Genomic DNA, 12,779 nt, shown 5'->3' on the forward strand with positions numbered 1-12,779 from the left:
TAAATATAAATTAATAATAAAGTGATGCAGTGCTTCTGTTAATAATATTTTACAAAAGAATTAAAATTTAATTATTATCTTTTGATTTTATTAATATATATTTATTTAATATTTAAGCAAGGACCTTTCCCCATCTTTTCTCACCGTGCACACATACAGACCGCCAAGCAAAGAAAGAGAAACATGTCGCACCCAAGGAAGTCAAACCCACACACGTGCAGACGCACCTACACATGTAGCAACATTTATAGTCTACTTAGAATTTAGCGACATTTGCCGTGGAGAACAAGCATCAAAGAAAGGCAAGAAAGGAAGCTGGGTATAAGAAGCAGACGAGCCGACGACGGAATGTTTTCATTTTTAATGAAGGCACGTAAAAGGCGAAAAAGTCCTACGCACACTCACATGGACGGGCTTTCATAGATTTGCTTTAATTATAATTCCAGACGCGTTTATCACATCAACAACAATACAAGCAGACCCGCACACTTGTACTTGAATTATTATATGGCACTCACACACACATTACTTTACATTACATCTGTGTGGCCACAAAATGTTTTTTCATAAACTTACACACATGCAAGGGGGCTGTTGAAATTTTAGAATGTCCTGTAGGTGGTATAAGTCCTGGAAAAACCCAGCCAAGCCAACCCCCTTTTGTCTTGCCTGCTATCCTGTTTTTTGGCATTATTTTTGGCCCTTTGTTCGGCTGAAATATTTATGCATTCGTATGACAAAAATTTTACAACAGTTGTTTTGTATACATATTGTATATTTTTGCCCTTTTTGCATGCTACTCATCCAACTTCTTGGGCTTGTGAATTCTTGATGCGGCAATTTTGCAACAAAAATTATCTCTTCTCCCTGGGATTATCGCAAACTTTTGCCAAATTGCAATTTGCTTAAAAGAAAACATAACAAAATAATGGTGTAGTAAAATTTGTTATGCCTTACGTGCTGACTTTGCATGTGCAAAAAATTGACAGTTCTAATTAGTTACAGATTTTATGAGTGCACAGGTTGAATGTAAGCCTTAATTATTTTTGGGTCAACTTTAGTTTCCATGTGTAGTAAAATATTTAGCCTAGAATTTAAGGTATTTATGCAGTGAACTTATCTTTCAAAGTATGGAATTTGTTTACTTTAGTCTCTGCCAAAGCAATTTGTAAATTATTTTCATGTTGCTAACAAAATATTTAGAAAGTAATATGAGCTACAAAAATATTTCTAACAAACGAATGCATTTATTTAAACAGTACCATTAAATTTTAATGACTGATTTAAATTGTTTATTTTTAGCCAGCATTTCAATGTCTTTGTAAATTTAATAATAATTTTGAAAATGTATATTGCAACATGTGCAACAAAAGGCTCTAATCCCGGCATAAGCCCAATGCGTTTTGAAGAGCAGCTGTGCTTTATGGTCCTGTCACCCCAAAAAAGGCAGACTCCGACTCCCATGGGACACTGTTTCCCCGCTTTTTCCTGGTTTGCGGATAGATTAGAGGCGGAATTTGTAAACACAAACTTATTTCCAGAAGTGATAAACACTTGACTCTCAATTGGAGCATCCACAGACACCTGGATGTCAAAAATATTCCAGCCGTCAGGGGGTTAAGCAAACACTTGAAAGGCATGCCAAAGACTAAGCTGACAAAGAATGCACTCAAATATGAACGGCAGGACAAGAACGATATGCAGATTGCAACGGCCTATCCCAAATCGCAACCGGATAGTCAGCTCACGCATTTTGCAAATTTACCACCGCCCAGCGGGCCAACACCAAAGTTGCGGCAGATTATAAACGATTATAATAAAATGTATATTGCAACATGTGCAACAAAAGGCTCTAATCCCGGCATAAGCCCAATGCGTTTTGAAGAGCAGCTGTGCTTTATGGTCCTGTCACCCCAAAAAAGGCAGACTCCGACTCCCATGGGACACTGTTTCCCCGCTTTTTCCTGGTTTGCGGATAGATTAGAGGCGGAATTTGTAAACACAAACTTATTTCCAGAAGTGATAAACACTTGACTCTCAATTGGAGCATCCACAGACACCTGGATGTCAAAAATATTCCAGCCGTCAGGGGGTTAAGCAAACACTTGAAAGGCATGCCAAAGACTAAGCTGACAAAGAATGCACTCAAATATGAACGGCAGGACAAGAACGATATGCAGCCAAGATTGGAAATAATATTTATTTGATATTTCCCGTTGCCATCGAGGGCAGCAACAAATGGCAAACATTTGTGCAACTTTCGAGCAGCAAACTTAAGCCAAAGTGCACACAATCCATATCCATCGTCCTTATACTCGTCCTGCGTCCTTCGATTCGAACGGCCCATAGGATGTGCTTAGGCATGCAATAATCTAATGTGCAAATATGAATAGTGAATGTGTGAGGCGGGCGAGCACAACATGTTACATGCCACTAAAAATCTAAATAAAGTGCCAAGAAAGGCGGCGCAGAAGGGGACTACTTTCATAAGGCGCAATGCAGTGAAAGATGTTGGTTCAATAGCTTCATCACATACGTTATATATATATGTATAGCAGATATAAGGGAACTTTGCCTTCGGCCTGTTTGCAGAGACCCCGCCGCAGACCGCCAGACACGTGCACTTGAAAACGCCAAAGTCAAACCCAACATCGACGCCAACGCCCGGGCCAAAAGTCAATAATAATAAGTTGGGGGATTCGGAATACAAAAAAAATTCAAACAGCATCTGGAAAAAACGGGGGCCGGAGGAGTAAAAATACTCAGACAAATTCGCTTGAAAAGGGTAAAGGAATGTAATAATACTTAAAACTTGAAATTCGACTATGTTGAGCCGGCAACAAGAGCAGGAATGCCAAGTTGGAGAGGAAACATTTGATATTTCTATATGGAAATAGGAACTTACTAAAATAAATCAACAGAAAATCGAATAAGCTATTTATTTTAGAGGAATCTTATTTGTTGAAATTATATTTTTATCAACAATACTTTTTTATTTATATATATATATATATGATATATGATATATGATATTTATGGTATGATGAATATTTTTTGTATGATTAAATATTATATTATGATTATATATATTTTTTATTTTGCAATAAATTTAAGAAACAGTGTTGAATTGGTTAAGGATTCTGAATATACTGAGGTTTCCTATTTTAGAAGATAGAATAAATAGTTTTAAATATAATTTCAAGTTTAATTAAACTTATTCTGTAAACTGAATTTCCCTTGTATTTTTTGGGTTGCTTGTTTTTTTTGTTCTGAATAAGTTTCTGACATCACTGAGCCGCACTGTGCTGTCCCCTCACCCGGCCCACTAGGCGTATGAGTTATAAGCGAAGTTGCTGTAAGCCTTTCAGTGAGCTCTGTCCGCCCTGTGAGTCCTGCCCAACTGTCTGACTAGCTGGCTGCCAGGCAGGATTCGAAGGATGAGGACGAGGACTGGTGGGCACGTCCCTATCTTCGGCTGACTGTTAGCGCTGCCTGCTTGACTTCCAAGTGGCATTTACTCATTCTTTTCTTCACATGCTGGCCCTGCCTCCGCAGCCGCTGCAGTCTGCCTGCCTCGATTTGTCATTTTGCTGCCAAGACGAGACAGAGGCTGGCATGGAAAAAAAATAGAGAAAAAATTGGAAAAGCCCTCAATTCTGTGCATACTTTTGTGTGTCGAATTTGAATTCAATTTCCGACGCTGAAAGGTTTTTAATCTTGTTATCAGGCAGCTGCTCAACAGCCCCGCATGCAAAACTCAAGGATTTTCTGGCCAGCAACCCTTGTTAAACGTTGAGCAGTTGATTAGCTTAACCCTTTTCCTGTTATCCAATGCCCTGTGGCAGGCGATTGTTATACACATATTAATATTTCCACATATTCGGTTATTTTTGGCTGTGGAGCAAAGGAATTCCGTTTTGTCTTTCGAGAGAATAACTTGGTTATTGATTGGGAGGAAAATTTCACACCCTTGCCGATAAAATGGTTTTCCAACGCTCAAACCAAATTAATGTAAATCTTATAAATAAGATAAGACAGTGAGAGATTGAATATAGTGTCCTACGGATTAACTTTAAAAATTGAGGAAATATTTTACAAAGACGTTCTGAATTTTTCTGTATAAAAATGTTTACATTTAAATGCCAATAGATTGAAACGTAAGTTTTTTCAAATTCTTCACTTAATATTTCTTGTTTTGGTCAAAGTACTAAGCATCTTTTGGTAAATTCTGATCTGTCCATAAAGAGGAAAAACGAGAGTTATCTGCTGTGGACATCCTATATACCAATCCTCAGAAAAAGGGCATTCGTAACACAACTTGGAAAGATGGGTAAAAGGATTCCAATGTCCGATGGTCAACGGTTGTCAGACAGTTAGACACTTTTTAAGGTGTCCTTTTTTGGGGCTTAATTAATTTCTTGATAGCATGGTGTTTTGTGACCGCACACGTGACATTCGTCTGTTTGAAGCACGCCAACTTCCCAGGGAACAGAAAACTCGAATATTTCTCACAACTGCAAGGGGGCACTCCGAATAGACGAATGGTACACCAAGCTATCGATCCCACGCCGGGGCTTCATTAAAACCACTTGCAGTTGTATATTGCCAGTCACCGGGATTTATTTGCGACCATTAAATGTCAGAGTGGGAGCAAACTGGAGATTGCAACGGCCTATCCCAAATCGCAACCGGATAGTCAGCTCACGCATTTTGCAAATTTACCACCGCCCAGCGGGCCAACACCAAAGTTGCGGCAGATTATAAACGTAATCCCGGGCGCGGGCCACGTACTCCGGGTCCTATAAACCGTAAACTCACGCACTCGCCCGCAGCGGTGGCAAATGCCACGTAGCTCTGGCAACGGAAACGGTGATCCCACAGCCCACAGCCCAGGGCCCAGGGCTCAGAAACACAAAAACACCAAAAGAAGCGTTGCAAAACACACATTAAAAATGGCAAACAAAATGGCAAACATATTTCTACTCGACGCGTCGCCATTGCCACAGAGGTGAATGAAATAAAAATAAGCACCGCTGCCAAATTCCACATTTGTTTAGTGCTTAATGCTTAGCCACCGCCGATTTGCATGCCAAGCAGGTGCTACATAATTTATCAGCGAGTGCCCGTCGAGAAGCCATGGATCTGATTTATATAGTCGTTCTAGGCCCTGGGCTCTAAAGTGTGAAACGCTCTGGCCAAAATTGTTTTCGACATTTAAATGCCAACTGACAATCGGCAAACCGACACCTGGGTCGCCATTTTGTCTGGGCAAATAAGGGGGAAATTCGGTGAAATGCGGGAAAAACCCTTAGTGTTCCCAAGAACTATAGAACTAAGGGAATTAAAAAATTATTTGAAAATTAAAAACATATGACTTAAAACCTACCTAATAGATTTCATGGGTCATATATAATTTTGGCTATAAAAGTTAATCATACCCCTTTACTAATTACAGTTTTCATAAATTAGTTTTATAACCAGGGAAAATTATACATTATTTGTCATTCTTAAAAAAGAAAGTATCATGGATCATTTAATTTAACGATCCATACTAATTACTTTGTAATATCATTAGTAAAACCCCCAGAGTTTTCTGGAACACCCTTGGGACTGAGAAAAAAGCAGTGATTTCGATCTGCGATTGCAATTGCCATCAATTTAATCAACAAGGTTGCAACGCGAGTGCAAATAAAAAGCGAGTGCCGCCGCCATAATTTTGGTTTATAGCCGGGAATCTGTTAATGCGATGACTCTCAGTCGGCGCTTTACTCCGCCTCCTTGGACCCCCTCGTCCATTTTCCGCCTCTGTCCAATGGCGCTCATAAATAAAAATCACTGAGGCTTGAATTTTGCATAATTCCCATTTTTTTCTTGTTTTGCTTGCACGCGTAGCTCTGCAAAAAAAAATGGCTCGGAAAATTGCCCGTGTACATATATATGTATAGTATAGCCAAAGGTGTGGGTATAAAAATCTGGGTGTGTATTTCTGAATGGCGCCAGGAGAGGGGGCGTGTCAACGGCCTCTGCCACTCCCCCAGTGGTTCATGCATCATGGTGTGGCAATTTTCAGCTTGTATGTATTTATTGCACATGAAATGCATTCCACAATGCGACGGTAATTTACGTAGTTACGTGGCGTTACCACCCACAGAAAGCCCACTGTAAACCAACTTCAATGCAACTGCAATGTGCAAATACCAGATATTTGCTGTTAGGGCTTCTGGGAAAAGTGAAAACCAGTTATTTCATATGTGCGCGCCAATTTGTTTCTGCGAAGCTATGTTTTTAAGGCATCCATGACAAATTTTGAAAAATGTATCGACCATACAAGGTATTAAAATAATATTGAGTAAATCCAAGGATTACAAAATGAGATTATTTACATGGGTCTTATATCAATTTGTGTGCAATTTATCATATCGTTCCTATAGTAACAGTATTTCAAAATAAAACAGTAAGCCCCTTGGACCCAAAAGATTAAGAGGTGATTAAGTAATAAAAACCAAAGGAAAACGTGGTAAAAATTAATGCACTTTAGTATTTTTGAGTGGTGTTCTTAGATTTTCGCATAAGTGCTGTAATCGATGTAAATATTCTTTGACCAATAGATTTATCCGAGCATTAAAACTTTCTCATTCGTTCCCTAAATTCTCATCCCTCAAAAGCTGAAAAAGGGACAAAAGTTTCCCCGCTTTGCAGATCACGAAAATCGTTATACTTCCAACCGCACTCCCCATAAAGAAATTGGCACATTCGCCATCCAACCGCATTTCGACTACCATAAATCCAGACAAAGGAAACTTTTTGGCAAGCGAGAATTTATGCCCGGACTGCCGGCCGACTTCTTAGCGATTTGTTCGGGCTTATAATTCATGTTTTAATTGGCAAAAGACGAGGGGCGAGACGCAGACGTCGAAGAGGCGCATTTATTTATGACTTGTTAAGTGTAAAATATCTGGCGCAAAATCAAAAGATGCAGGAAGCCCACACCCAGCCGACTTACAGCCCGATCTAAATCATATGTCTGTTTATGGGTACTGCCTCTAAATAGGGATGAAAAAGCCGCTGCCAAGTTGGCAGCCATTAGGCTAATTATAAGCGTTCTTCTAAAAGCGGCCAACACAATGCTAAAGCCCCCTACGTCGAGCATTTGAAACGATAAGTCCCCCTGTACGGGATCACGAGGGTCACTAAAAGCCCCTTATGCCCGGGTACAACATAAACTACAATAACAATTAGTCGGCTTACGAAGTCGGGGCCCGGGTCCAAAGACCCAATCCAACCTAACCCAACCCTCATCAGGGGTAAAAGAAAAGTGTCCACAAAGTTTGTGCGTAAGCCGTTGCAAACAGGGTGAATTTTTGGGGGGTTCGGGTTTGTTAGTTGGTAAGATGGCTAGTTAGTTCGATCCATTGGGGTTAACAAAGGCCGTTCCACACTGTCATTGTTCCAAAAGTGGGCCGGGCTAAAGAGTGCATGACATACGCTTTTTACAATTATTTACTGACACTTCCGAGCCACGCCCTTAGGTGTCCTGAGAAAGGACCCCAAAAACAGGGACTTCGCTTGCTGGTACACATGTGTAGATTAAGGCCGCTTTTTGCTGCCCTAAAACAAAGCATGTGCAAATAGAGATCCTGAGAACACTAAGAAAAATAATTGGTTTTTATAATATCATAAACATTTATCACTACATTTTATATAAACCAATTAAGGATTATTGTTTTTAGCTATTATTTACTTCATGAAGCTCAGTTCTCAGAAAGAATTCCGTGAGCTAAAAGTTATTGTTGGTATTTGTTTTTAAGATACCCGATTTATTTAATTTTCCAACTTCTATTCAGTGTTTCTGGAAAAGCCTTTCGGCAGAGGGCCATAATCAAAGCCACTTCATCCGGAGTATAAACACTCGATTAAGTACGCCGGCAAGTGTATCTCAGCCTCAGCGTTTGGAAAACAAACTTTGCCCGGCTGCTTTTGTTATGATTTCCCAAAAGCCAAGACGGGACACTGAACTGTGTTTGTCATCGGGTGACAACAAAGACCGGGAAAAGGAAGACCTCTCCACAGGCAGTCGGTGAAGTTTTTGCCAAAGTGCTTTCTTTGCTCGCAGTTCCCTTGCAGCGAATCCTGCCAGTCCTGTGAATCCTGCGAATCTGGCAGTGTGTTTATCACACGTCAAAGGCGCTTTTTGTCTTTGCCCAAATCTGCTTCAATTTGAGCCGAGATGAGCGGCATATAAAAAGTTTCTGTTGTATAAACATTGTGTGATTGTTAGAAAAACATGTGCCGGGGGGACAAATACACACTCGCAAAGGGAAACGCCCACACAAAACGGAAACCGAACAGAAAATAATTGAATTGGAGGTCCATCCTATAAATACACTTCATAGTTGTTAAATGAATTTAAAATAGATAAACTTATGATTGTACCTACTATTTTAAATGATATAATAATTTTGGAAATATTTTATAAAGGGATTGTAATCTTTAATGTGGATTTATATACTACCTAACAATGACTTTAACCTAACATGGTTTATTGTCAAAACATCCTTGCTAACTAAAGTATATTAAGTTGTTACAAACTTGGTAACTAACGTAGAATACCTTTGCAAGAGTATAATGAGAGAATAGTAGGAAAAAATCGGGAAAATCCGGGGTAAAGCAGAGAAGCGAACTCATCAAACAACGTCATCATCATCTGCATATGCCACGTCCTCGTCAGCGACATTTTCATTCCCATTCCCGTTATGATGAAAAGTCGCAAGTTTTCCGAGTGCAGAATGACAGGGTGTGTGTTTGTGAGTCTGTGTCACAATAAAGCCGCCTTTATAGTCCCCAGATTAGGTTAATCCGTTGGCTGTTAGCTGTTGGCATCGCTATCTGCACGGCCTTTGTTCTAATGATGGAAATAAGCGTGTGAAAAGCCCAGGCAATAACTCTTTCTGTTTTGTTCCCCTAATGAAAGCAGTTACAGTTTATTGTGCTCACGCACACACATTCCCCCGGAAAAACTCCATTTAATGAACCGCTCCTGACAGCAGCGAGAAAAAGAATATTCAAGTCCCAGGTCGCGCTTTATCATAATTTACGATGCATTAAGTGATTTTAAACATGATGTTTGCCGTTGCTTTTGTCATTACTGCTGTCTTGCGCAACCTCTTCGACCCACTTTAAACCCTACAGTTCAAGTCAAAAGGTTAGTAAATTGATTTGAAAAATATAAGACATTTAGATACGAGTGCATACGTTTTATATTTTTGTTCATAATGATTCCTCTTTAATTTCTGTATACAATAAATATTCTATTTTACATGAATACTTTTATTTTATTACTTCTTTAGCACTATATTTTCCACCTCCGCTGTAAACACCGCCACGCTTTCTCCATAAAAAGGTGTGGCATTCTTTTGAGGGCTCATGCAGTTGACATGTGCCAAGGATGTTGATTAAATTAATGAAATAAATTATGAGCTGCTCATCACCGGCTCGGCTCACTCGCTGTTGCCTTTTAAATTGAGTGCGCGCCATCTTGAAATTAATAATGTGACATGTCACAGGACGAAGTCAGTGGGGGTGTGGGTGGGTCCTTCGCCTTCGCCTTGGCAGGTGCCACACACGTGTCGCGAGTCCTTTTAATTCTGCTGCAAAATAAATGAAGTGCCTAAGTTGAGCGCCAAAGGTAAGTCGCCTGTCTGGGTGCTGATTTATGCACGGGCTTGGATTTTTCGCAGCCAGCTCAAATTTATGCACTTAATTTCATTAATCCGTCCAGTGCGAAATCACGCATACGCCCCGTTGCAACCCAGTTGCGGAAGCAGCACAGACAGTTGGCTCTGATTATTGATTATTGAATTGAATTGAATTTGCTTTTAAAATGGCTTCCCAATCAAACCGCATTCTCATCTGTGGCCGAGTAATTTCCAATAAAAGTGTCACAAAATAAAAGTCTCTCTTCGGCTGCGAAACGCACCACAAATTCGTTAGACGTGCAGCCCCAAAAACCCAATAAAAACACAATATGACCGAGGACATTGGCCACTGACTCGTATTTTGCTCTATGCTGGCCCTCAGAAGCTGCTACAATGCAATGCATTTAAGTGCGATTATTTCTTCCGACAATGTGGATTGTGTGTGAATTGCAACTGCCGTGGAACAATGCTCAACTGGAGCATTTGCATACGGAGTCGAATACGTCGCTACCACACCTGAAGAAAGTTTTAAGACCGAAATAATATTGTTATTATTTTCCAAAATATATATTATTTGTATGTTTTAGAAAATAGTAGGTCTAATATATATGACCAAGAATACAAGTTAAATAAGTTTCCATTTTTTAATCTGCCATAAGGTGCCAAGTAAAACTAGTTAGATTTCCCCAAGTGCATGCCTTTTGACCCTCGATCCCGAACTGAACCTGGGACTTGAACCGTCTCGCCCTGGCCAGAAATTAACAAAATGCATTGCACGAAGCGAGGCAAATGCTCACCCCAGCCAGAGCATCCGACCAACAAAAGCCACCAAATTAGCAGAAGCACACAAAAGGCTCTGGAGGTGGAGCTATATGTGCTGCTCACAATAGACCAGCACGAAATGCCATCAAGTAAACTGGGGGACTGGCAGAGGTAATAGAACTGGCCTGGAGGGGCGTGCCAGTGCTGGGAAGGGGGGTGTGGGAGTCTAGGCCATGTTTGCTACCAGACAGTTACAATGGAGTTGGTTGACTTTTGTTACCCATGTGGGGGAAGCACAGTAGGCAAAACATGTTGTCTATAAATGGAACATGAATGTTTCGTTTCCTCGTTACTTAAAATCAAAATAAACCTATTTTAAGAATGTATAATCACAGTCGAAATTATGGTTACTTAATATTATGTTCTAAAAACAAAGCTATAAGAAAAATCCTTAAAATCCCACACTTATTTGGCACATCTTATGCCTATACACCCAAATAAGTATCCATTAAACTAAATACCCTTTCGTAATCAAAAATAATCGATATAAACGTTATACCCCACGTAATACCCTGCTCTGCTGGAATGGGCAATGCCATAAAAGCAGTACTCGTACTCATTCTTGACGAACATGACAAAAGAACAAACAACAGCAAATATGCAAATTAAAAGTTACATTTATTCGAACTTCCATTCCGGTGAGCTATAAAATCAAAAGCAGAACGGGAGTGCATTAAAAATCATCTTCATCATCGTCATCGATGATGGCCAACCGACGCCGCTTGGCCGGCTCGCCATTGACTTTGGCTGGCTTTTTGCGAGCCAGAAAACTGGCCCCATCATCGCTGTCGTCCTCGTCGGCATTGGGATTGGGATTGGCATCCGCATCACCATCCTCATCCTCCCGATCGTCATCGCTGCGCGGGCGTTTGTTTGTCTTGTCGGCAGGCAAGGCGCCATCAACATCATCATCATCATCATCCGAGTCAATTACATTAACGCGACGTGCACGCTGCAGGGACTTATTGGTATTGTTCTCTTTGTCCCCATTGGCACCGGCATCTCCATCCTCGTCCTCCTGCTCCCCATCCTCCAGCTCGAGCAGCCGGGCACGATAGTCCTCCGAGTTGAAGTTAAATGCATCATCGTCCGCCTCTTGAGCGGCCTTTGTTGACTCATTTAGAGCCATATCGCTCAGTTTGATTTTAGTGGCTCGCTTGGTTCTCAATTGCTCAAATAAATCATCCGTGTTGGGTTTCATCAGCGCTGTTTCCTCGGCCCCTTTGTCACCAGAGTCCTTTGACTCCTTGGCTTTGTCTTTGGCCTTTCGCTTGGCCTTCTTTTCGCTGGCCTTGGCTTTGTCCTTGGCTTTTGGCGGGGCACGCTGCTCGGTTTCGTCATCGCTCTGGTTGAACATGAGGCTATCAAGTTTTCGCTGCTGCTCAGCGGCTATGTTCTCCTGCCGCTGTCGACTTTGCTTATCGAGGAAGTCCTCCTCTTCTTCACTTTCCTCATTACCATCCTCATTATCCTCCCCATCATCATCATCGGCAGCCTCGTCTTCGGGCTCCAAATTCACTTCTTCTCCCAGCAAAATCTTAGAACGCACTTGCAAATCCGCCGCATTCAAGTAGGTTGGGATACGCCAGTAGGTTTCCATGCCCGCAATCGGTGGCTGCATCCCCAGGGCAACCAGTACCTTCTGAAAATCGCCATCCTCCATGGCATCCTTTTGATCCGCCATCAAAGGCAACAGGGGGACGCCATCTTCATCCTCGACCGCTTCCTCTGTATCCTCGCTGGCATCCTGCAGACATTCCTGTAACCACTCGATGGCCGATTGAAACTTGTCGGCATTAACTTGAGCGATTAGAGCTTTAACTGTCCCCACATCTAAGGGTGTTCGGACCACCTGACGTTTCTGGGCTTTCTTGGGTTTTGATTTGGGTTTGGCTGTGGGCTTTCTATATCCCGAGTCCTCCAGCATGGGCTCCTCGGCAAAGTCGTACTCATCACCCTCGCCTCCAATTTCCGGCAATTGTTTCTTGGCCTTGCCCTTGCCACGCTCCTTTTTGGCTGGCAGAATCTCCGACTTGTCGGCTATCAGGTGAATCTGCAGCATCCGCTTGATGATCTGCTGCTTGGAGCGACGCTCCGCAAACTCATGGACAATACGATCCAGGCAATCTAAAAAATATTAAACAAGTCAGATTGGATACTTTAATTATTAAACAATTAAATTAAAATTTTTTTATTAATTAAAAATCTAAATTAGAGCCCAAGTGGCTTTCTTGATTATTGTCCCAGCACCTAATCGACTAG

The 12,779-nt window shown here is 41.3% G+C and overlaps 1 protein-coding gene across 1 annotated transcript in view; it reads right to left on the bottom strand.

The window, feature by feature from the left end:
- Positions 1-11,114: 11,114 nt before the first annotated feature.
- Positions 11,115-12,779, bottom strand: part of timeout (circadian regulator timeout) — a 75,677-nt gene continuing 74,012 nt past the window's right edge. Inside the window, exon 18 of the mRNA XM_036818007.3 lies at positions 11,115-12,644. Coding sequence (XP_036673902.3) covers positions 11,191-12,644 — 1,454 coding nt within the window. The 3' untranslated portion in view covers positions 11,115-11,190. The remainder of the gene's footprint in view (positions 12,645-12,779) is intronic.

The sequence above is a fragment of the Drosophila suzukii genome, chromosome 3 (assembly GCF_043229965.1).
Source record: "Drosophila suzukii chromosome 3, CBGP_Dsuzu_IsoJpt1.0, whole genome shotgun sequence".
NCBI classification, from domain to species: domain Eukaryota; kingdom Metazoa; phylum Arthropoda; class Insecta; order Diptera; family Drosophilidae; genus Drosophila; species Drosophila suzukii.